Source organism: Plasmodium fragile (genome assembly GCF_000956335.1).
Source record: "Plasmodium fragile strain nilgiri unplaced genomic scaffold supercont1.35, whole genome shotgun sequence".
In the NCBI taxonomy this organism is placed as follows: Eukaryota; Apicomplexa; class Aconoidasida; order Haemosporida; family Plasmodiidae; genus Plasmodium; species Plasmodium fragile.
Genome location: NW_012192615.1, coordinates 140,822 through 166,203, shown reverse-complemented (window position 1 = coordinate 166,203; position 25,382 = coordinate 140,822). Strand labels below are relative to the sequence as shown.

General features: G+C 44.0%; 7 protein-coding genes across 7 annotated transcripts; 3 read left to right on the top strand and 4 right to left on the bottom strand.

Moving 5' to 3' along the window:
* Positions 1-348: 348 nt before the first annotated feature.
* AK88_03208 (uncharacterized protein) lies at positions 349-4,577 on the bottom strand (the record flags this gene model as incomplete). The annotated part of the gene is made up of 3 exons (XM_012480829.1): positions 349-3,747; positions 3,875-4,280; positions 4,453-4,577. 3 exons carry the CDS (start codon positions 4,575-4,577, stop codon positions 349-351), a joined length of 3,930 nt encoding a protein of 1,309 aa, XP_012336252.1.
* Positions 4,578-6,992: 2,415 nt separating this feature from the next.
* AK88_03207 (uncharacterized protein) lies at positions 6,993-11,084 on the top strand (the record flags this gene model as incomplete). The annotated part of the gene is made up of 1 exon (XM_012480828.1): positions 6,993-11,084. One exon carries the CDS (start codon positions 6,993-6,995, stop codon positions 11,082-11,084), a length of 4,092 nt encoding a protein of 1,363 aa, XP_012336251.1.
* A 558-nt stretch (positions 11,085-11,642) lies between these two features.
* AK88_03206 (uncharacterized protein) lies at positions 11,643-13,683 on the bottom strand (the record flags this gene model as incomplete). Its single annotated transcript, XM_012480827.1, has 6 exons — positions 11,643-11,772; positions 11,955-12,814; positions 12,937-12,997; positions 13,123-13,226; positions 13,373-13,443; positions 13,584-13,683. 6 exons carry the CDS (start codon positions 13,681-13,683, stop codon positions 11,643-11,645), a joined length of 1,326 nt encoding a protein of 441 aa, XP_012336250.1.
* Positions 13,684-15,216: 1,533 nt separating this feature from the next.
* Positions 15,217-16,218, top strand: AK88_03205 (uncharacterized protein; the record flags this gene model as incomplete). The annotated part of the gene is made up of 1 exon (XM_012480826.1): positions 15,217-16,218. One exon carries the CDS (start codon positions 15,217-15,219, stop codon positions 16,216-16,218), a length of 1,002 nt encoding a protein of 333 aa, XP_012336249.1.
* Positions 16,219-16,504: 286 nt separating this feature from the next.
* On the bottom strand, positions 16,505-18,112 carry AK88_03204 (tRNA pseudouridine(38-40) synthase; the record flags this gene model as incomplete). The annotated part of the gene is made up of 1 exon (XM_012480825.1): positions 16,505-18,112. One exon carries the CDS (start codon positions 18,110-18,112, stop codon positions 16,505-16,507), a length of 1,608 nt encoding a protein of 535 aa, XP_012336248.1.
* Positions 18,113-20,551: 2,439 nt separating this feature from the next.
* Positions 20,552-21,552, top strand: AK88_03203 (40S ribosomal protein; the record flags this gene model as incomplete). The annotated part of the gene is made up of 3 exons (XM_012480824.1): positions 20,552-20,723; positions 21,110-21,287; positions 21,447-21,552. The coding sequence occupies 3 exons, from the start codon at positions 20,552-20,554 to the stop codon at positions 21,550-21,552; spliced, it is 456 nt and encodes a 151-aa protein (XP_012336247.1).
* Positions 21,553-22,528: 976 nt separating this feature from the next.
* Positions 22,529-25,213, bottom strand: AK88_03202 (uncharacterized protein; the record flags this gene model as incomplete). Its single annotated transcript, XM_012480823.1, has 2 exons — positions 22,529-22,627; positions 22,724-25,213. 2 exons carry the CDS (start codon positions 25,211-25,213, stop codon positions 22,529-22,531), a joined length of 2,589 nt encoding a protein of 862 aa, XP_012336246.1.
* Between the last annotated feature and the right edge of the window lie 169 nt (positions 25,214-25,382).

The following is a 25,382-nucleotide window of genomic DNA, read 5'->3' as shown; positions in this document are numbered from 1 at the left end:
GCGAATTGGTCGGGAGGGGAGCAAGTTAACAGGATGGCACTGAAAATGGACTGTGGGGGCCTCTGCATGGGGAATGCAGACAGCAATTAATTAAAAGGAGAAAGCGGCAAACGCAAGGGAGGGGAAACACGCTAGGGAAAAAAAGGGGGAGACCGCCCCACAGTAAAACACAGGGGAATTAAGCAGCCTCCCGTGCAAACGTTCAAAAATTTTCAACAAGGGGTTTCTTCACATTAGGGGGGGGGAAGTGTGTGTGTGTATATATACTAATGCTGTAAGTAGCGGTTGGGCTGTCTTCATTCTTCTGCTCACAAATGGGATATAAATGAGACTCTACATCCTAACCACCTAGTTGTAGTAACTCGCGTTGGCCATGCGAATGGCTTCCTCTTCAGCCAAATTTCTCTCCTCTGCTACACCCGTAAAGGTCTCATTCTTGTGGGTATGCAGCTGGTAAAACAGCAGGTAGGCGTTTTTAGTGTTGATCTGTGATTCGTCAATGGTGGTCACATAGGTATCATTGAAATTGTACCACTGGCCGTTGAGTTTCACATACGCAAAGTAGTGCCCCCCACACAGACCACCCGTGTGACAATTAACTCCAATTAATTCATACAAAGGGGAATAACCAGGGTCCATTTTTGTCATGTGCTTTAAACCATCTTCCAGAATGTATGGAGTCATATTCAAGTATTCATTTTCCTTATGAGGGTAGTAAACATACGAGTCGATCTTTGTCCTCAACCACCTATTCGTATTGTTAAATCTTTTCAAGTGTAGAATGAGAATGATGGGCATTCGAAATAGGTCCAATTTTTTATAAGCTTGTACGTGGAGTTTGCAATTGCCACAATACCAGGTGTTATTCTCATCTAGGTGCTCCTCCTCTGAAAATAATTTCAAACAAGTGTCAATGCCATAACGTTCCTCCAAGTCGACAAAGGTGATAGTCTTTATGTCGAGGGATAATTCATACTCTATGTCCCCACTGTACAGGTGTATAATTATGAGTCGCTTTTCTTCAGAATTTTTTATATAATCTGAGAGGTACGTTTCATCTCTTTTGAGTTCGAGCCCCAGGGTATCCTTGGACATGCACTCTTCTTTCACGTTATAGCTGGACAGATGCAGAGTGAACCTGTTGGTGCCGTCATCCTCTGCGCCAACTTCGCTTGGGCTTGCGTTCTCCTCCAACACACGGTCATACTCACTTGTGATGGCTTTATTCGCCACGTCGCTACTCGATATGTTATCCTTCTTAGCACTTTCCTCATCTCCTCCACTTTTTGCATTCGCATTATGTGTGTACAGTTCTCCGTACGGGCTGGTAACATCTGCTTGATTAGTAACCTTGGTGGACGTGGTGGGGACGGTCCCCTTAGGCGCCCTACTAATCGCGTGATTTTTCTGGTAGGCATTTTCTACCTTGCCGTACAGGTCATTTAGCGTAAAATTGAAGGGGACATTAAAGAGGAGGGGCAAATCATTATTTTTCATTTTATAAAAAAGTTGCTCATCTTTACACACAGGTACTATCAAGAGGGAGAAGTACTTGTCGTGTAAATTGTAAACATCTTGGTTAAACATAATTCGGTCTTTAAAAAGTTCATTGTAGGAAATGTGTTGTTCGCAGTGGGTCCTGCTCTTGCTTATCCCATTAGAATCATTTAAAGGTGTCTCTGAGGATGCCTCCTCTTGCATGTTAATATCGTTTGACTCTTCCATTTGTTCTTCATATTGCTCTACTGCGCTGTTGTTAGCATTTCCATTCGATCCCCCTGCGGTGGATGTTAAGGGATTGACCTCTTCATCTTCTTCCTCCTCTGCCCCGCAAGGGTGCATTTTCTCTCCTTTCCGCACAGGACTACCACCATTACTATTGCAGCAACTCAGCAGACCCTTTCTCTTTTTAAGAATTTTGCTAGAGTGATTATTGTTCTTCTCCTTAAGCGATTTCTTCTCAACGATATTGTTATTGCTGGTTTCATTCTTCACATTCATCTCTTCATCCTTAAGACTGGTGTTGTTCGTGGTGACGGTCGAATTGGTAAGCACCTCCAAACATTCATCTCCTACCTTAACTTCTCCATTTTTATCAACCAGGTGAGAATAAAACTTAGGGACCATAAAAACGAATATGTGACTTATCCCTTTTCCATTTCTTGTATGAGGTTCGGTTACAAAATCGGAGTTATTTAAGACATGAAAAAACTGATTACATGCAAGATTTTTAAATTTGGTAAAAAGAAAACTTAAATTATTAACCTCTAACTCTTCAATCGATGGTATATTACACATGGCGCAAATGCTCTCATACAAGGTAGAAATTTCTTGCTCCTTCAAAGTGTTTTTTATTTTACTTTTGTTTTTTATTGCCCTCACGTAATTTGCAATATCGGCATTGGTGCAGTTGTGTTCATTATCTTCGTAAAATTCATTTTTATCATCTAAATATTTATAATGAAAATTGAAGGCGTTATAACTGGTGCTGTCCGCTCCCCCCAGGCAGTTGCCGCTACTACTACCAGCGGCAGCTACATTCGCATGGCTGTTACTTCTTCCCTCATGCGAACCCTCTTTGCTATTTTGAATTATACACTTATTATGAAGTAAAATATTCTTCCTTTTCACTTTTAAATTTTTTATTATGGTCAAAAAAATTTTTTTCAATTTTAAGACCTCCTGTGAACCACTAAAGGAGCAGGAAAATCTCATGCCTATGGGAGCATCCCGAGTTAGAATGACGTGGAACCAAATGCGGTGATTCTTTTTAGGTGGTAAGGGAATTGACAAATACATAAAAGGATCAAATGCTATACTAACTTTTTTACAATTAGGGCATTGTAAGCGAGATCTGTACTGTCCTTGGAACAGGTCCACAATAATGGAGTTATTAATTTCTTTGTGCCTATTCCACGACGCTTCAGCAACATCTATATCTCGTTTATCTAACCCTCCTTGTAATTTCTCTTCATAGTAGGGCTTCTTCTGTATTAGGTTCAAATCTTCATGGAGCCCATCAAGCAGGAAGGCTAATAATTCTTGTGAATCGTGTTGTTGGTACCCATAAAACTCATCCCTCTTTTCACTTATGGCTTGTTTTAATGCCTTTGGGGCGTACGGTTCGCTTCTCTTATTTACCTTCCACAGCTCTAATAACGTTTCATAATACGCTTTAGCTAGCCGCCCATGTTGACCCACTGGGTTCGAGTAATTTATGTGACCCCAAAAAGTCCCACTTAGGAAGTAGTTGGAAAATTTTTTTATTTTCGCTAAGCATTGCAGGGAGGAATTCAAGAAGCATGTATTTCCCAAGTTGATCAAACCTCTATCCCCCCCATGCTCAAATATGTAACTTATTTGCTTCACCATGCTGTCTTCAGAGGGGTACCCCTGGGTGTATGCCTGGCCCTGGGTAGTACTACTATTACTACCATACCCTCCAGTGCGTCCACTGGAGTAACCCCTCATACAGTCTTCCTCCTTCTCAGATCTCCTGAAACTAGCCTCCCGTCTCGTGTACCCATAGTCGCTTTCATTCGTCAGGCACTTTATGTCTGCTCGCTCATTTGTTATTAACAAACAGGTCCTTTCATCAATGTCATACTCGTGCATCTTTTTCTTTAGGGGGTACTCCGTTGAATCGTGCAGGTAGAGACGCTCCCAGTTGTACTCCCTCTGGCCGCTTATCTCTTCTGCGTAGAATAGGTTCTTCTTGAAGCTCGTCGGGTCGAAGTCGGTAACGATCTGCGTGGGGAGCGGGGAAAAGAAGCAATTGTGTAGTGACGCAATTGGGTAGTGACGCAATTGTGTAGGGAAGCGGGTGTGACGTGCAGCAGGCTCACCCCCCGCGCTGCTACAACACGCGCCTTACCTCCTTCAGTACGTCCTCCACCGTGTCGTTGCGCAGGAAGACGATCTTCATCTTGGCAGGGTTGCTGAAGTCGTTGGGGTTCTTCGAGTACACCACAACTTTGAGCGGCTGGATGTCTACCTTATAAATTACTCTCTCACTGTTAGGAATTTTATAAGGGTAAACTGCTCGCGGGATTTTTAGGTTAAATTGAAAATGCTTTTCCAGCACCTCTATGGCCTTCTCTGGGTAGAGGAGGAAGTTGACTCCGTTGCCATTTTCGTAATCTTTAAGCAGCCTCGTCCTCGTGGTGACGTTACTCGCATCCTCCACAAATATCTTGTTGTTGATGAGAGTGTGGTACCGACTCGCCTTCCCTTCTTCGTAGCTCCTCAGGCTGTCTATGAATTCTTTGTTCACGATGTGCCTGCGGGGTGGGGGGCAAAAAAAAAAAAAAAAAAAATTATAAAAAAAAAATTAATAATAAATGCATCTCGTCTACCCACTCAGCGACGCAAAATAACGTCACGCAAAATAACGTCACGCACAATAACATCACGCACAAAATAAAGCCACGCAAAATAACGCCATGCACTAACCATGTCTCATTTTCTCCCTTTGGGTCGCAGGGCAGATTATCAAACAGCTTAAACAAATTCAAAATTTGAATCTTATCAAGGGTTAAGTTTTTGCTGGGCGAATTGGACGTGACGGGAGAATCCATTTTGTGCAAAATTGGAAGGAAAAAAAAAAAAATGATGGTATAGGTAGGGTGGGGGGACTTGTCCCTCCTCTGTGTGTGCTGGAGACCAACACAACAGCTACTTGTCACATGCCTGCATAATGAGGCTGCTCCACTCACGGCCTTCTTTCCACGGCCTCGATGTCACGTCCTCGTCACGGCCCTTATGTAACGGCCTTGTTGCCACCCCCTCGCTGCTACAACAGTGTGGTATTTTTAATTTAAACAAAAATACATCCACATGTAATGCAAACACCACGCTGGAAAAAAAAAAAAAAAAAAAAAAAAAAAGGGGAAGGCTCGGGTAAACGGGCTGCGTTGATGCTGTGCCCAAATTGCTACAACCCCTACACGCTAAGCCTTGCTCTAAGCCTCACGTCAAAGTGACTCCTGGGACAAGAAGGCCTGAAACAAATGCAGCGTAAAATAAAATCAAATGGAAATCAACGACAAGCCAACAACAAATCAGCAGGGAAATAATAGAAGGCCGGAAATGGAAAAAAAAAACCCTCTGAGCAATTCGTCGCACTTCACGCTTCATATTACCCAATGCGTGGTTTTCATTTCGCTTTTGTAAAAAAAAAAAAAAAAAAAATTGAATTATCATATTATCCTTCGCACCGAGCCCCCGGGCACAGAGAGAAGAGTACGCGCTCAAAAAATTCACATACAAAATTTATATATAATATAATATATATATATATATATATATATATATATATACCATACATATGAGAGTACGCGCATTTAGGCCCATTATATGCGCACCTTTCGCGCGCATATGTACACTTGCGCCCGTTGCCCGTTTGGCGTTCCGACACGCAGTTGATTCATTGAAGCCTGCGTGGCACACGCGGCGAAAATTCAGTCAGCCGATTCGCGCATTCGCCTATTGGTAGTTTTTGTCAATTTATACACTTTTTCCTTTTCCCCACTTTTTTTTTTTTTTTTTTTTTTGCCTTTTTTTATTTCATTTTACTGCCCGAGCTATCTTTTTTTTTTTTTTTTTTTTGCCTTTTTGTCCCTGCCTATATCTCCCTGCGACAACAAATGCGCTGTACCTCCCTGCCTGCAGCATTCAATGCTTATTTTATTTTATTTTTTTTTTTCCCGCCAAAAAAAAAGGGGGAACACAATATAATGCCATAAAAGAAAAATATGAGGTTCTTAGGAAGGGCTAAAATATTTCTATGTTGAGGTGTTAAACGTGATTACGCTTAAAATGGAAAAAAAAAAAAGGTGTGTCACTTTTGAAGCCTTGCGTTTTGTTATTTTATTTTTTTTTTTTTTTCATTTTTTTGGGGGGGGACTTTGTGAAATTCACCGTTGTGGCTTTTAACGATGTTTGTGACCATTCCCCTGGTGTTCCCAGAGTAGCAGCCACCAGTTCAGTGTGTCGCATGGCAGCTTGTTTAATTCTTACTCATTTGGGGTCCTGGCTCATCGTGGCTGCGTTTCCTCTTTTCCGTGTACGAATTATTTCAAGCGCGTAGTACACCAGTTCTCCATACCGGTGTAGTTTGGCAAATGGAATCCACCCTCCCAATCGCATTCTCAAGTGTGCCCAGGAAAAATAAAACGCACAAGTATTCACAAAGCTACATAAGTAACGTAATTATAATGGGAGGAAAATTTACTTTTGTCCGGTCCAATCCTTGCTCGACCACAGTTGGGCATTTCCACACACGCACCCCAAGTAGATTCACCATCTCAGGGTGTAAGCAAATTTTATAGCACAGCAGCGTCGTAAAGAGGCAGTTCCACAATTGGGGGAATTTTTTTTTTTTTTTTTCTCCTCACGGGGGGGGTGACATTTTCTCGTTGGTTACGTCTCCATTTTGATGGGGATTTCCTTTTTTTTTTTTTTTTTTTTTTTTTTTAAACTACACCGTTTTGGCTATTTTGTCCCCCCCGCGGAGTGCCCAGGTATGGCAGTTGGCCCATGTACGACGTAACGCAAAAATATATCACTCTGCTTCAAGCAATTTGGTAAATATAAAAACTGCCAACGGTGTGGCCATTTTATTTGACGGAGATGTACTCGCGGAGGACGTGTAGCACATGGGCTTTTTACCCATCTGTCGAGTGTTTTCCTTTTTTTTTAATTTTTTTTTTTTGGTGTATACACCTGTGCGTAGTATGTTTGCAGAGGGAGGACCCTGCCTTGCTTAAGCGTAACCATTTCGGGGCGCGTGGGAAAATGCGGGGACAGGCTTCCACTCCCTCCAGGTCATTCTGCAGCCAACTCGAGGGGAACATGCGAGCGCACGCTGAGACGAGAAAGGTGAGCATCGGGAGGTGACCTGGTTAATGTATCCCTGCCACGGTCACCGCGAAGAGAAACCCGGAAAACCCCCAATGACCATTTGACAATGTTTGACCGCCCAACACTCAGTGATGTTCGGCGGCTGGTCCCTTGCACCAACCATATTACTCACCTTACTTTATACCTTTCTGTGCGCGAACCCCAACTGCTGCTACGCTTATAAGTTACCCACTGGTAAAGTCATCACGTGGGTATTTAACCCATGTGTGCACTTAAGACAAAGGAAAAGTTCCCTCGTTCGAGGGAACTACCATGATCGAGATAATATCGTGGCAGCTAAAAGGACAGTTACCATTTATAATGAAGATATACATGAGAGAGTTGACCTCTTGGGTTTCCCATCGAGGTGGAGTAAACATGGTGGTGTTAATACGGCACGTAGTTTTGGCCAAGGGGCAGCGGTGACAAAGACGAAATGGAAGAATGGAAACACCATCTTGGGAAGTGTGAGAAAAAAAAAAAATACACAGCTGTGCCTGTTTAGGAGTGATCCTGGTGAATGTCCATCCATCGGGCGGAAGACCAGGGGAGGCAACTCCGCCATCTGTGCGAGGCCACGCAAAAAAGTCGAGCGCAACAACAAGGAGGAAGAAGAAGAAGGAGGAGGAGGAGGAAAAAATGAAAACGTTACAGGTGCAGAAGTAATAACTGCCGTAGTAACTGCCCCGGGGAAAAACCACAAAAAGGGCAACAACATCAAAGTGAAAGACGAAAAAAAAAAAAAAGAAAATTTGCCACACACCCATGGAGAGCAGTTCACTGGGGTAGCTGCCCCTTTAGAGAAAAAGGAAACGAAGAGGGGGAAAGGCGTCGCGAAAGTGGGGAGCAAGTTAATACGTGATGAGGTCAATCATTCGAGGGAGCCACTCACAAATGATTTGATTAGAAAAAGCACCAACCAAATGAGGAGTAAACAAAGGTTCAAGTATGAACCCCTGTCCACCATTGATCATGCGAATGGTCACAGCGCATACGGGCAAACCGCACCAGCGTCGTATTACAAAAAAGGGGGAAGCGAAAAAGAGGCACATTACAAAGACGATCGACGGGATAACGACGTCACGCATGCATACAAATACCAAGCCCTCCCACTTGAGACCCATTCTAATTTGATGAAACCCCCCGAGGGAGATGCACCGAGTGAAGACGTCGTCGGGAAGACCTTAGAAGGGGAAGTGTACTCAGTGAGTCCAAACGCAGTTCTAGTCAAAATAAAAAATACAAACCAATTTGGAATGCTTTTTAAAAAGAGATGTAACTTTGGAGACGACGTTAATGATCTTAATGAGTACTTCAAAGTGAAGCAAAAAATTTTTGTAAAAATTTTAGGCATAAATGTTAAAAAAAAATTGTACTACCTAGCTAACGTGATTAAATATAATGCAGATGTGAAATTGAAAAAGGGGGACACGTCCAAGGGGCTCATCACAAAATTGTGTGATTCATACGTATTTGTTAAGGTTCTGAAGAATGGAAGCACTGGGTATCTGCACAAGTCCAAGCTGTTTCCCCCATCAGGCCCCCATGCGGAGGAGCGGCAAATGGAGGGGCGGCAACAGGGGAGACATAACAACGCGTGGAACGCCTTATTAAAAATGGCACAATTTACACAACTCTTTAAAATATGGGATATAATAGACGTGGAAATTTATGAAAAACCTGATGTGAATTTTAAATCAAATTATATATTAACCATTCCAGAGGACTCCAAAACATTTGAACAGGTGCTCTCCTATTTCGATTCCTTGTCGGAGGCACGTCCGCTCGAGGAGGAGGAAGAAGTGAAGCAGACAGCGGAGAGTGACCCATTTGTGAATCAAGGAGAGAGTATCCCGTTGGAGGATGCCTCCCATGGGGATGCAGTCAATCACAGGAGGAGGAGAAGTAGGACGAATCACTCACGGGAGGCACATCATACGGATGCAACTCGTGACGAACAGAAGAATATCCCCCCACGTGGGTACACTTTTTTAAAAAAAAATAAAGAGGCACTCCATAAGGAGAGAGCATCCACGAAGATGTGCCGGGTACCAGAAAATGCAAGCCTGTCTGTATTTGCACGAATGACGAAAATATCCTTGTCTGCTTTGAAAAAATTTTTTATAATAAATGAGAGTAGGGAGTACCATTCGGGTCATGCACTCAGTGCGGAGCAGATGAAAAAAGCGAGTGACCATTTTAACGTTAGCTGCGTCATCGACGTTGGGGAGGGGCCCAAATTGGACGCCCACAAGGTGGAAGCGGTTAGGCAAGCTGTTTTGCCAAAGGAGGAAAGCGGCCGTGGAGATGCTTCTCTGCAAAACTCATCTCTGAAGGCATACAAGACGGAAGAGGAGAAAGTTCAAACCGATGTGCAGGCAAAACCAAGTGGGAAAATCAAATTGGAGCTAAACAATGGCCATGTGGAAAATAAGCCACGTATTGCCTCCCCCCCAGAAGAACAAAAACAGAAATGTAAAAAGAGAAACCTTGTGGTGACCTTCATTGGGCATATCAACCACGGGAAAACGTCCCTGTTCGATTACATATGTAAAACGAAGGAAAGGGAAAAGGAAAAGGGACTCATAACTCAAAATATAAGAGCGTTCAAAGTGAAATCGCAAAGCAATGACTTCACATTTACACTGATTGACACCCCAGGACATGAAGCTTTTATGCCAATTCGAAGCAGAGGAGTGAAAATATCCGATCTGAGCATACTAGTAATATCGGGAGAGGAAGGTATACAAGAGCAGACAGTGGAGTGTATTAAATTAATTAAAGAACATCACATGCGAATTATAATTGCAGTTACCAAGATGGACTTACCCAACGTGTCCGTTGATCGTATTGTTAATGATCTTCTGCATCACGAAATTTATACTGAAATGAATGGTGGGGATGTGCAGGTGGTTCCTTGTTCCATTTTTAATGAAGACTCGCTAGATAAGCTGGTCGATGCCATATATTTGGAGTCAGCCTTTTTGGACTTACCATTAGAGGAGGAGAGTAGTAAATATGCACAAGGAGTTATCCTCGATTCTTACATTGACAGGAATGGGATCGTGTCGATCAATTTAGTTCAGAGTGGAACCCTCAGAGTGAATGATTATTTCTACACAGGGTCCTCCTATGGTAAGGTCAAAATGTTGAAGGATCACCTCAACAAGAAGGTAAATTCTGCATGCGCCTCTGACCCAGTGATGGTGATAGGGTACGAAAAGAATTCCGTGCCTGTCGCTGGAGACAAATTTTACATTGTGCAGAATGAGGCAGTTGCGGAAGAAATCGCGCAACACCATAAAAGTGAATTGCTCACTTCACAAATGAGGGGGTTCAGCTACGGGCAGGAGGAGGGAAGTTTTGATCGCTACAGAGAGTATATCATTAAGGAGGGCGCCCTTAGCCCGGATGAGGAATCAAGGCAGAACAATACACAGTTGGAAGAGGGCACAAACGGGGGAGACTTCCCTGCACAGGACGATGAGGTGGGAGAGACCCCCCCACAGGGACGAAGCAATGAAAAGGAGGGTAACCTGCTTGGACAAAAAGACCTCAAAACGGTATACGTGAATTACTTCCTCAAATGTGATAAGCAGGGGACGATTGATGTGTTAAAAAATGGCCTCCTGAATTTAGAAGTGAAGGATACACTACACAGAGTTCGAAACAAAATTGTTTACGCCAGCATTGGAGACGTCACCGCCAGTGACATTACTTATGCTCAAAGTTTCAACGCGATCATTGTTGGCTTCAATGTTAAGCTGTCTAAGAGCTGCCCCAAAAATGCAAAGCATTTGCTTAGCGCCGCAAAATCTGCGTCTCGAATTATTTATGTGAATGTTCTGTACGATCTGATTGAACAGGTGGAAAATGTGATGAAGGACAAATTGAGTTCCAAGCCGAGGGGTATGTACAAAGGTCAGGCAACCATTTTAAAAGTTTTTAATGTCTCCAAGCTGGGCAAGGTGGCTGGGTGTGTCGTCAAGAGTGGTACTGTTAACATCAACAGCAATGTGAGGATTTTGAGGAACGACCAAGTCATTCACATTGGAAAAATCGTGTCGCTGAAAATTGCCAAGGAGGAGAAGGAGCAAGTTAAGCAGGGCGATGAGTGCGGCATGGGATTTGAGAATTTTGTGGACTTTCTCCCGGGGGACACGGTGGAGTCGTACGAGGAGTAGGCCCTACTTGCAGCCCCATTTGCGGCTCACCATGCAGAGGTAAAGCCCCAACAGCATAGTGCTCCCGTGGGAGCTGTACCGGCTTGTCTACCTCTCTCTCTCTTTATTTATTTATTTTTTTGTCCTCCTTCCGTGTGTATAAGGGAGGAGCCCGGTATGCGTGTGGCTAATTGTATCCCATCAGCCGCAGACACATGTGCACTTAATTGCTCATTTGTCAACCGTGTCACTATTTTTTTTTTTTTTACAACGCCCAAGGGTCTACCTTTGCAACCGCTTTTTATTAAGACAAAACTCTTTGTTCGTTTATAAGAGAATGACATTTTTTTTTTTTTTTCCACATGCAGAAGCAAAAAAAAAAAAAAAAAAAAAAAAAAAAAAATACTTCATGGAGCAAATTAAAAAAAATTGCCATATGTATTCTTCGTAGCATTGCTTAGGAGACACAAATGTGTATGCGCAAAAAACAGTTAACAAGGTCCGTGTGTTGTGAGAAGCGGTAGGTGCATATTGTACCCGTTACGCTAATTCAATTGTTATGTGTGTTTTTTTTTTTTATTAGGCCATCTTGACGGTGGAAAACAGAGTTTCCGTGCTATCATTGTCCTCGTTAAAAATTTGAAGTGTGAATTTGTCCAGGGCGAAAATGTAGGTGGTGATGACTAGGCAGATGAGGGCGCAGAGTAACCTGAGGTGATGGGGGGCAGGTATATAGACACCATCATGAATGGGGACAAAAAAACAATACAAACGTTTCGCAGGGAACACACATCACATATAATACATATAATAACCCGCACGTGTTGAAAAAAAATATGTCCCATCTCGAATTGTCCATTTTTGTTAACGGTTATGTTTGTGATGATTTACCAGTAGAGGCCTAGGCCCAAGGCGACGTAAGACTTGAAGGCCAAATATGGAGCCACGATGGTGACCGCATAAAAAATTGAAGTGTTCAAACCAATAGCAGTTCCCAACTCAGATTCCTCAACCCTCTTCGTCATTTGACTCGTCCCACATATATATAACAAGGCCCCTCCACAAAGAGGAATGGACATAAAAATGAGGACCAGATATTCATTTGCCCCACATAAAGAGAGGGATAAAAACCCAGCCAACGTTAAAGGTATAGAAAATTTGCAGCAAGTCATATCTCCTAGGATGGAACTCAAATAAGGTGCAAATAGACCCTCCGCTATAATCGTTAACAGTCCTGCGTATGTCATTAGGTATGATGTGTGAGATGGGGTCAGTTTAAACATATCAACTACAACAGGGGCAAAAGCAAATTTGGTCATTAAAATGGGTAGCAGGCCAAACAAAATGAGTAAACACATTCCATACGTCTTCTTAAAAAGATTCAAAATACGCATATATTCATTTTTTATGCTACTAAAAATTTCTCTTATTTTTATTTCCCCCAAGTTAACAGGTCTTAACAGTGTTGGATCCTCACTCAACGTTTTCGCTACATATAAGGCTACTAGTTGTGACCCCAGGGCGATGAACAGGTTGCCTCTTGCACCCACATAATTAACCATGAAACCCGCGGTGAGACTGCCTAGGATAATACCCAAGCCGTAACTCAGATTCAGGTACCCGATGGCCGCCGTCCTGTTTTCGCTGTCTGTCTTTAGGCAAACGAGTAGGGAAGAGGCTTGGAAGGCTTGCATGAAGAAGGACGGCAGGAAAGTCACGTAGTACGCCCAGGTGTCTCTGCACGCGGGGAGCTGCAAGGGGATGGATGAAGATGAACAGGGGGCCGGGTAATGCAGATACATCCCGTCATAGACACTCGGAAGCGACTGCCCCGAGGGAGATGTAACGACTGGAGCGCGTGCGCGCCCCTCACCATGAGGTACATCAGGCTGGAGGAGCACAGGGACAGGTAAAAGGATTTCTTCACTCCCCATCTGCGGAAGGGAGGGCAGGCAACACATGGTCAGGTGTGTCATGGGGCAGAAGCACGCACGTGTGCACGTATCATCGCATGCGCGCGCGCCCCTCGACGGGAGCTACAAACGTCTCTCATTTTAACATGTCCGCGAGTCTTCCAAAAAACATGGACCCCAAAAATTGGAGTAAAGAGAAAAGGGTCAAGAGGTATCCATTGTGTTCTATGCCGGCGTTGGAGCTGATCAGCTGCGTGTTTTTGTTCGATGGGTGTAGGGGGGTGAGCATGTGCAGGTGTGCGTGTTGCATGTTAATGGGGGGGGGGGGCAGCTACACTGTTCTAATCACGCATGAGGACACGTTTTCCCTCCAACGAAACACATGCTTTTACTCACCATGTAGGGTAGCATGGCAATTTGTATTGTATAACCAATCCCGTAGAGCACGTTTATCAAATGAGCTTTACCTGTAGAGGGGGGGGGGGGGTGTAAGGGTCACCATTTTAGGGTCACCCAAGGGGGGAGGATATACCAATGCGAGAGTTGCTTGTAATTTCCACCCGATGTATGCCGCGCCAGAACGGTTGGACCACCCAGTTGCTTTTACCAATTGATGAGAAGAAAAACTTCTTTTCCCCCGGGATGACGTCAGATGGGTCGCCTGCGACATGGTCCCCTTTGTCTAGCAGGGTGGAAGTGACGTCCATTTTTTCGAGTTGGGTTTTTTGTTACGTAAGTGGGGTGGAGCGATGTGCAGAGAGGGAACAGAAGTTGCGCGAGGAAGCAGTCAATTTTCTAAGCGATATGAAAGAGCACACCGACAAGACAGTCACTTTGGACGAGGAGAGAGGATGGACAATATGCGAACGTGTTTATAATTTCCTATTGTAGGGGAATTTTTTTTTTTTTTTTTAAATTTACCAATGAACGTATGGCCTCACTAGACGATTGAAGAAATGATGTAACGCACGTCTACAGTGGCGTGGTTTTCCTGAACCATATTTTGTCCTTTTAAAAAAAAAAAAAAGGCAGAAGAGGTGTACGTACTCCAGGGGGCGGTCGCCATGAAGTTCACTTTAAGTCGCATAATTTTTTTTGGCGACGCTTCGTACCCTGTCTGCCTGCGTTGGGTTGAAGGAGGAACCGTTGACAGTGGGTCGAACAAGGGAGACAGTCTGAACAAGGGGCATGTGTGACCACCGGGGGGACGACGCAAAAGAGGGAATGAAGATGCGGGAGAACACTTTTCCATCCCTTCTGCCTCCTCCACCCCCAACTCACAGTGCACTGCGTAGGGACGCGCCATACCAAAAGGCCATATGGACGCATAAAACGGGGGAAGTGCTTCCTCCAGGGCGTGGGGAAATAAATTAAAACGCCAAGAGGTGAGCAAAAAATGGGGGACTATTATAAATACCCACTCGTACAGCACATACACCTGGTCTTTTCATGTTCATGCGATTATGTTATGAAGGTTACCCCTTGGCCAGTCGGATTTCCCCCCTTGGGCATTTTTTTTTTTTTTTTTTTTTTTTTTTTTTTTTCATTCCCCATTTGGTAAATTAATTGAGATGAATTTAAAAAAGTTGATTTGTAAGTTTTCTTCCCATCTGCAATGGAGTAGCATTTTGCGACATGATGGTGCCCCCCCCCCCCCCGTAATTTTGTGCTCATCAGATTTTACTGCGTCGCCTTGTGCAGCATTGTGTGGGGGGGTCACTTGGTGCGCTCGCCGCACCCACCTGCGGTAGATACGCTCCTCGTTCTTTGGACTTTTTTGGAAAGTTGAACTTGCGGTGACGTCACAATATTATGTTCGTCACTTTTTTGTCACTTTTTCGCTAGTTCCTTGTGACTGTTTTTTTTTTTTTTTTTTTTTTTTTTTTTGTTCCCCCCATCGCGGTGTACCAAGAACAAGAGGGTAATTTCCAGCCATGTCATTTTCCTCAGTCGATCAAGTGAGGTGGGGGAGATGTTCCGCGTGGCACAGTTGCTGCGTCGTTTCACTTGACAACCAGTATGGGTACCGACTGGATGAAACAGCGCATCCAATCACGTAAAATATATATACGTATATATATATTTTTTTTATGTGTTGGCAGTACTAACGTGTAGGCGGCGCTTGCCCCCTTCGCTTCCTTTAGCTTCCGTTCCCTTCCATTCCCCATTTGTGCCTTCCTCCTTTTGCTACGAACCCCTGACAACGTCCGTAGAAGCGCCACACCCACTGCAGGAACACCATGTCGACCACCAACCCCACGAGGGAAACCACCGAGTGGGATGACCTGCAAAGGAAGTATGGAAATTTGCCCCCACTGGAGAAGGAAGTAAAGGAGGAAGAAATATATCTCAGTACATTGGATAAGCTCGAGAGAATTAACCCCCTAGAGAAAAAGAACCTGCAGGAGCTGACGTTGTTAGAGGAGAGTTGTGTTGACGAGGAGTACCTGAAAATTGTTGAAAGGTACAAAGCGAATCGCATGAAAGAAATAAATAAAAGTAGAGCGCTGGATGTGTTTGGAGAAGTGTACGAAATTTCCAAAGACAATTTTCTCGCCGAAGTTAATGAAGCCAGTAGGAGGAACCCCCTGGCTGAGCATGGCGGCCGCTCGCTGGAAAGCACACGGGGCGATGAGGAGGATTTAGAACAGGACGAACAAGAAGCTGCACCGGCAGAACGGGCAGACGCCGCAAACGGCACGCACGTCGTCATCCACCTCTACTCCGACAACGTTGTCGCATGCAGAGTTATAAATAACATCCTAAGTCAAATGGCTAAAAAATACAAGTACGTTAAATTCACCAAGGGGGTGTATACTAGAATAATTCAAAATTATCCCGAGTCCAAACTTCCTACTCTGCTCATATATTACAATGGTACATGCATACACCAAATCTGTAACCTACTCAGCAGCATAAAAGGAGGAGTAAATAATTTATCTGTGAAAAATTTTGAGCAATTTTTAGCCAAGTATAATATTTTCAGGTCCCCCTCCAGTTGGATGCACAGTGGTCAGAGTGTTAGTGATCACACGGCTCATTCAAGTGATGCGGACAGTGAGGATGGAGGTCGATATGCTAACAAGGGCAATCGCGTTAGAACAAATAAACAGTATACCTCTTTTAATATGTTTCGTACAAAGCACACAAGTGGCGACTACTCCTCTGATGATGCGGGGGTGAAGTCCAGGGGTTATGCGTCCTCCATGCTGGACCGCAAGGTTAGTCAAAACGAGTTATAAAAAGGGGGGCAAAGGGCACTCCATTTTCGCCCGCCTACATTTTTTTTCCAAATTTTTTCCATATTTTTTTTTTTTTTTGTTACAAATTGGGTGTAGTTTCATATGGAAGACGGGGGGGGGGAAGACACACGCACGCGCGCCTCGGCTACTATATAACACGACGTGCACTTCCCCACCTTGCACTCAACAAACATAAAAAGAAGCAACAAAATCAGACAAAAAAAAAAAAATGAGACAAACACATGGCGCCAAATGGGCACACATAAAATATGTATATATGCCCCCTTTAACGCGACAGCAGCGCCGCGGAAACCTGTTGCTGGATGGCGGGGGGGAATAAAATTTTGGTCAGGCAGAGTCCCTGTGCAGGGGCACACAGTTTCACCTTGAGTGGCTTGCTACTATGAAGAGCGTCCCGCACGTCTTCATACTTCAACAGTCCGACTCCCACCTGAACCAGAGTCCCCACGATTATCCTGATCATGTGGTAGAGGAACCTATCCCCCTGGATTACAAATTGGTAAATGTTATTCCTTACTTGGTGCAACCCGACAAAGTAGATGTTGCAAAATGGGTTCACCACCTTCTGCTTCTCCGTCCCCTTCAACGTCCCGCGAAAGGAATCAAAGTTGTGGTGTCCAATGAACAGCTTGCAGCAGGCCTTGACTTTCTCCATGTCACAGGGGATGGTTGGGTTGCCCCCCCCTTCGCGGTTGATAATGCGCATGCAGTGGGAGACGTCCGGTTGGGTTGGCGGTGTGGTCGCTGCACCTCCCTGCACAGCGTGGTCGCCAAAAAAAGGGACATCTACATTCTCGTCCACACAGTCAGCGGGGCCTATCCCACTGGGAAACTCATTTGTCGTTACGCAGTTATCGTGGCCGTGGCTGCCATGCTGTATGGCTTCCCCCAGTTGGTCTTTTTTTTTTTTTTTTTTTTTTTTTTTCGAATTATTCCGAAGCAGAAATGCAAACCTCGGGTCGTCATACAACTGCCATGCGTAATTCCTCTCCAAAGGCTGACTCGGAATTCGAATGTCAAAATTGTAAGTGTAAATTTTGCCCCAATTATTAAACCTTACATTAAAGTCGGGGAAAGGTGCATTTAAAACACCTAAAATTCGAATGTCCTTATTTAGTAAGCCATTTAAGGCCATTTTAATTTTATTCAAATTACCATCACAAGGGGGGGGCCTCTCATAAGACACATACTGACACACATACTCCTTCGCGTGGACTCCCTTGTCAGTTCTACTGACCCCTATAAATTCGAAGGCCTTCACATGGGGCTCCACATGGGACTGCACATCGGTCTTCACATCGGCCTTCACATCGCCCTTCAAATCGGCCTCCACATCGCCCTTCAAATCGGCCTCTACATCGTCCCCTCTGCGCAATTCATTTCCATAACCATGAATTTTTAACATACAATTTAAGATGCTATTTTGTACTGTGTCATATTTGGACTCTGCTCCATTTAGCTTCTTCTTTTGCGCGGCTGCATGTTTGTAATTCCTCGTTGCGCTTAGGTATATATCGCTGCTGTTTTCAACTCCAGTCCACCCGCTATAGTTGGTGCCATCGTAATCAACCACGAGAAGGATATTTGTTAATTTGGGTCGACTTGTAACAGCACCTACCTCCAATGCCTTATTTGTATCAATACTAAACGGTTCTTGCTTGACCACGCTTAGCTCTCCTGGGCTGGTCTCATCACCAACGGTGTGCAAGGCCATTTTGTTCCTTTTCACTCTTATCACACAAAATGATTTGGCTCCTACAAAAAAAGGTCCCCTCCGATTTATCACCTTCACTTTGAAGACCTTTTTCGAGACACTTTTGCTTTCTGTTTTTAAAAGGACACTCAGATAAAGAAGGAACAGGACGGAATTCATATTCGAGTTGACACGACTGACTGTCTTCTTCTATGTCCTCACTCTTGGGGGTGTATTATTCAATCGTTGCGCACGCATGACACTCTACATGTGCTGATGCAGAATGAAGTCTTTACGAACAATTCGAAGTGATACAAAATGGGGAGGTGAGATATGTGGAGGCAAAATTTTGTCCACGTCCCGTTGGATAAAAAAAAAATTTAGGTCACCCTTTGTGGAGCGTGGTGTACACGTTTGCTCGTTTGATCAATCGGAAAAATGTCTCGCGTAGTTTCTCCTATTCCTCATCCATGGAAGCGAGCGCTGAGGACTCAACCCGGGTGGCGTTGCTCAAAGGAGTTCACAGCAATTGAAGAGAATTCTCCCCCCAGACGCATAACTTGCAAAGTGGACCCTCCACCGAAACAATGACCGACGCGCTATATCGGTACAGCTTTACCCGCGTCTGCACACGTGCAATCACTGCCAGGCGATCACTTTATTCTTCCCCAATGAACAATCCGTGTGTACGTTTTTACAAAGTCGACAAATGGTGAGACGGAGACAATAACGGAACGTAAATTTGCATGAATATGTTAACTGTACAGGTGGGATGTGATTACACTTACACCCGACGTTGCGTGTGCATGTAAATGTTTTCCGTCTGCCATCGCTGCTGCAGGGCTGAGTTCAGCTCCTTACAGTCGTTAACTGTTTCGTACCTTTTGCAGCGTTTTTTTTTTTTGTCTCTTTTTTTTTTTTGCACTCCACCCTCCCATCTGCGCATTGTAAGCTGTTTTACTCTCCTTTGCTCTTTTTTATTTTTATTATTTTTTTTCTTTTTTTCCGCTTCTTCCATTCTCTAATATTCACAAATGAAAGGACGACGAAACAAACTACGTACTTGGCCAAAATTATGCAGCCATGTAGGTCCATTATGTTGTTTCCATTTTTTCTGCAGCCCCGCAGTCTGCGTTGCTTTGCATACACGTCGTGGTGGCAGTATCCTGTCCTTCCTCGGGGGCACTACAAAGTTCAGGCGGCAGACCTTGGGGTGTGCTTCCCCTGCTTCAACTCCTTGTGAGGTGATTATTAAAGCGGTTTTTTGTTTTTGGTGTAAACTGGGCAAAAGAACGGTTAACATGGAAGATCAGCAAATTTCGGACTCAAGTATAACCTAATAAAGGCATATCTTTTTAAAAAAAAAAAACTGCCAAGATGGGTTTCTTCACAAAAAAAAATTAAAAAAAAAATGAATAGTTAAAAATTACATTTTTAAAAGAATTGGTGGTTACCCCTTTTTTATAATTGTGCGTATTTTTATATGCAGGTGGGAAGAAAAAAAATGGCTACACGGCGGTGATTTATTTCGCGCTTAGGCAAACGTGGCAAAATGGGTACATTGGTAATGTAGGTAACTTTAGAAGAGGATGGCATATAAATATATAATTTGTTAACCGTTTGGAGGACCCCATCCGCGGTGCACCATACTCCGCAAGGGCACACAAAAAAAATGGTGGTTGCTCTTTTTTTGCGCGACACGACGCCTGTTTATATAAGCTCCTTCTCCACAGTTGGACCCTTTTTGGGGGTAAGTGGAACCGCGACACTGTAAAAGTGGGTGCTGAACAGGTAATGCTACAAAAAAAAAAGGTTACCCCCCAACCCCTGCGCCTCGTCCACTTGGCCTTTTTGGGTAATCCGAAGGCACTTCACAAATATATCACTACATGGGTTAATGGCGAGGTCGCGTTTTTGTGCCTGCCTACCTTTGCCGGAACAGAAACGCAAAAATGGCACGGTGCTTACTTGACATACGGGAACCCCATTCGTGCCTTAGTGTATATGATGAACGGAGTACATCGAATAAAAAGGGGGACCGCGGTGTTCCGTATTGTTCGTTTCCCCAAGGTAAAAGCAAACACCCAACCATTGCAGGGAGGGGCAAAAAAAACATAAAATAAAATATACTGATGGAAGAGAAAAATTGCCCCCGCTGCTGCATAGTATATAGCATATTATGTGACGAGTGCTCTTCTCAATTTATATATTATTTTCAAACCTACATGACATGGCACGACATGATACGACTACTATACAATAACTCCCCCTTTATAAAGAATTTTTTTTTTTTTTTTAATTCACCCACGAAGTAAAATAAAAAACCAACAAGAACAAAAATTGAAGCCAGTTTGATATATATATATAGTGTCACGCTGAGGATTTAAAAAAAAAAAAAAAAAAATTTCCAACAAAGGAATACAATAATAAATAACTTTCAAGCCCAGAGGCGTTTATAAGTAATACCTCCCGTACGACCTTGTTCATTCCATTGTTTCAACACGACAGGGAGATCCACTCTTTTTTTTTTTTTATCAGTTCCCACGAGAGAAAACTTTTACTATATATATATACTACAATCGCAGCGACTAGCTTGTATGCTTCAATTTTCATTACAAGATGGCAACCAAAAAGGTGAAAGCCCCTCAACCGGAAACGGCCATTGTTTCCGGCCCGCAGCCTAAGGAAGGAGAATTAGTTTTTGGCGTCGCGCACATATTTGCCTCCTTTAATGATACCTTTATCCACGTCACTGATTTAAGTGGAAGGGAAACCCTCGTCAGGATTACAGGTTAGTTGGGACGCAAAAAAAAAAAAAGGGCGAAATAGAAGAAAAAAAAAAAAAAAAAAAAAAAGGGGAAAAAAAAAAAAAAAAAAAAAAAAAAAAAAAAGCGGCGACAAAAAATACATACATATGTTCATGCGCCAAGGGGGATTAAACACCATCCCCTGTTCGCAACATCCCTACCAATTGTGGCAAGTGTAGCAACGGTGCACGTACCCTCTACCCTTCGTGCTGCTTCCACCTCGCGCAGTTGCAGTGAAGTGAAGGGTTGGTGGGGCTGTCTCTACGGGGAGCCGTGCCGCCTATGTCGTCACAACCCCCCCTCGCCTTATTAACCCGTTCACATTTTTCACTTCATTTTTTCCCCCCTTCCATTCCAATACTCCCCACAGGTGGCATGAAAGTCAAGGCCGACAGAGACGAGTCCAGCCCATACGCAGCCATGATGGCAGCACAGGATGTGGCAGTTCGACTAAAGGAATTGGGAGTCTCAGCCATTCACATCAAGTTAAGAGCCTCAGGGGGTACCAAGTCCAAGACCCCAGGTCCAGGTGCCCAGTCCGCCCTAAGGTAAGAAAACGAGAAAAAAAAATATATGTACACAGTACGCATATATATGTGTGCACATATGTATGTAGAAAGGATGCGCGTCATAATGAGAGCATTGCCCACCCGCACTGTACGCACATGTCAATTGTTAATTTTGTTACCCGCTTCCCACCCCTACAGAGCTTTAGCCCGTTCAGGATTAAAAATAGGTAGAATAGAAGACGTGACTCCAATCCCTACCGATTCCACCAGGAAAAAGTCCGGAAGAAGAGGAAGGCGTTTGTAAAGCAGTTTTACACGTGGTCCCTGCAAAAGGGAAGAGCCTGCCCCCCATCGCGAAGAGGACACATATGTGTACGTCTACATTTGTGTATGTGTTGTATGCCGTATGTACCCGCGCGTAAGGTGATTCTGCGATGATAAGGAAAGCGAGCAACGGCCGGGGGTTTGGAAGAAAGCCAAGCTGGAAAGGAAGAGAAGACCCAATATTGTCTCGCTGCTCCATAACCCAGCTCCATCTCAACTTTTAACTTTATTTTACTTCATTGCAGTTTTTATTTTTTTTTTTTTTCTCTATTTTTTCTTTACTTTTTTATTCTTTATTTTAATTTAATTTTTTTTTTTTTTCCCCCTCTCTTTTCCACGTGCGTACATAAACAGTAATAACCCTTCCCCTTTGCAATTCCAAAAGGGATGCCAATTTATTGGTTAACCAGATTAACGTAAAAAAAAAGGAAAAACGCTCCTCGCGCGTGCGTGTGTAGTCACTGCGATGAGTGTGGACTCTGCCAAGTGTGCGCACTTTTTATGTGGTTGGCTATGCACATAGAAAGGGCATCAACGAAATGGCTGCCCCCGCCTCGAGTGGTGCGAGAAATACGTTTCCGTGGCAGCCCCAATTTGAGCAGGCAAACTATAAAAAGGTGTGCTAAGGCTTGCCCCAAGAAATGTGTGTCACTGTCTACAGGGAAATCGCGAAAATAACCACGTCGTAAATTTTGTGCCAAATGGCCGCACAAAAAGTTGTATGAACATGTGCAGGTAAAATGTGATTTTTTTTTTTTTTTTTTTTTTGAAGACTACTTGGCGTAAGGTATAGTAACACATTACGATAAACACTCAAAATGGCTGTTTTTTTTTTTTAAGGCCACTGAGTTTTCCACCTTGGGAGGAATGCTGACACATGGGGACATAAACAGGAAAAAGACGCGCCATTGTGTCAGTCGCAGCGGTCTCCGCGTTGCCCACCTCATTACGCCGCTTCATATCAGCACAGAATAGCGCTGGAAGTTTTCGCGCAGGAGGGCCTTCTTCTGCTCGGAGTTCATCTGAAGCCATTGGCCACCATTAATGGGGATGATCTGCAGGGGGAGGGAGGAGGAGAAGCGGTAGAAGGGGTGTGTGAGATCAATGGGATGTGTGACGGGGCGAGGTGCCCTAAACGGGGATGTGCCCACCTTCCATCCGTGTGCATGGAGGACACGCATCTGTAGGGAGACGAAGCCGCTGTTCATGTGATCCCAGTTAGCCGTTTCCAGAGTGCGCATCAGGTGTTCCTTGCCAAAGACACAAATACCTATCTTCATCTCCTCATTCAAAAGAATATCAATAATGTAGGGGGAGTTTTGGTAAGGTTCATACTGGAGCTCATATGAGACTTCAAAACATTTTAACATGTGTGTCAATTCACTTATTATTCTGTTCCTCATTTTCAGAGCATCCTTCTCCTTCTTATAAACGCTAAAATCATTTCTCAACGTTCTACACTTGTCATGCATGCAGTACTTGTACATACAATCTAGCGCATCCGCGTCAACTAAACAATGAGGTATCTCGCTAAAGCAAGCATCCGCAATTTGGTGGAGTCTCTTAAAAGCTTGTGAGTCATCTGGGTTTCTGTCCACAAAGGTAGCATTTAAAATGAGATGAAAATTTTCTTTTGTTTTGTGATAATTCGCAACAATGTATGACCAGGTGATATTAACAAGGCAGTTCTTCCTGCTCATCAGATGATTATCTGTACTGCAGGATTGTTGGCTTAACGATTCTAACAACCACGTGTATGAGCTATCAAATAGGGGCTTATAAATTATATTAACATAAGCACAGGACCACAAAAAGGTAGCTACATCAACCATTTTTACCTTTATAATGTCCCATTCCTTGTACACCTGCTCGATTAGTACTTTATACACCTGCTCGTCGTACACATTCGTTTTAACAATAGAAGATAAGACTTTCAAAATTTGAAACGCACTCAGTCGACTCAGCAGGTAAATATCCTTCACATGATCAAAGAGACTGCGCAAGTAATTTTTGTGGAACCAAGAAATTTTGGCTAAACTTAGGATGGGGTGTATCCACAGGGAAATGTTCTTCGCATGAAGAAGATCAGTTGACCTCTCACATAATACATCTAGCAAGTTGTTATACAAAACGATTCTTTTATTGTATGAGGAGAAACAGCTTATTGCATGCACCACATCTTCTACATCTAACATGCCAATCACCTGAGTGTTCCTCTGTAGCAAGTCACATATATCATTCACTGCTTCTTTTACCTCCCCTCCGTGTTTTTTATTGTGTTCTAGATACTTCAAGCACCTTACCATTTCGGTGACCGCATTCGTTTTGTCCGACATGTGGTGAGGAGCTGCTGCATCTGATCTCTCCCATTTTTTCAAATTGTTATTTTCCTTTTTGTCTTCCAAACATGTCATCACAGCAGCATCCTCGTTGGAACAGCTATTTTGGTTCTTCTCTGACGAGACTGTCTGGTGGGTCAGTGGAGAGTCGTCCAGTTGCTTCACCTGCAAACGTATATGCGAGCTGACCAAGTTAATCAAATGGACATACCTCTCGGGGTGTTTGAAATTCGTGGCGACCTTCAGGACCAGTTGGCAAAATGGTAAGTCAAAGTGGGGGACATCCCTCACCACTGCATCTAAAACACTATCGTAGAAGCTGGTGTATTCCTTACAGAACCGATGGAAGGAGTGGAACAGACTCTTCACCTGCACCAGATTCAACTCTTCCACCCTCGACACACACACAGGAACTAGTCTGTCCAAATAATGCTTCGTCCTCAAGCTGTGCTTGTAGCACTCCTCTGCAAAGGACACCAGTGCATCTGTGTCGAGGTGACTGACTTTGGAAGACATGTACTCGTAGAACTCTGAAAAATAAAGAGAGTGTTTATTCAGCACGGCTATGCAGTGCATGCACAGTTTGATTTCGAGTTGGTGCTGCTGTTCGTTGTCCTGTTCATGCTGCTGTTGATTCGCCTGTGCACCCCTGGACATGTGCCCCCCTTTGAGCATCGTAGCAATCTCGTAACACAAATCGCGGATCCTATTTTTCATGTTCATTTGGCTTAGACCCCTCATCAGATCGATCAGACTGTGCTTGTCCATCTGCAGGACGTGATCACTCACTTGGTTGAAGAAGCTGTTTGCTTCTCTCTCCTCCAAATTCAGAAGAATGTTTTTATTTTTATTCACCAGGATCACCGCATCTGCTATGGACGTGGCGTTTTTGTCCCCTTTGTGAAGCATCCCTTTGAGGAGGTCCACATCGGTATGCCCCACCGCAGACCTCTCAATAGAGTGTGCGTGAGTATTGGTGGTGACCTCCCCATGTGCGTTCCCCACACTGCTCATAAACCTTTGGTACTCCATTTCCTCCTGTTGCCTCCATTTCTCCTCGTCCACAGTGATGTCGAAGGTGAGGCTCGTGGCGACGCTGTCATCAAATGGCACATCCTCAAATACCGCGTCGTCTCCTGCGACGTTAGCGTGTTGGGCCTGAATTGTATCACCTTCATTTTTCCATTTTGCGAACGGCTCATAAGTATTGCTGCTGGAGTAGCTGCACTTGTTCAAATGGAACCTGCTGGCAGAGTACTGAACGAGCCTCGCACGGAGGCTCCTTACCGGGAGTCTTTTCATGTTGCAGCGAGGCGTGCTAAGCAGCAACTGGGTTGCCTCTACAAAAGCAAAACGACCAACTGCCCCACTGTGCAATCCTTACAAGGCAATCTCCCCATAATTAGAAGCAACTTCGTCCGCACCTTGGCCAAAAAAAAGCAGCAAAAAAAAAAAAAAAAAAAAAAAAAAA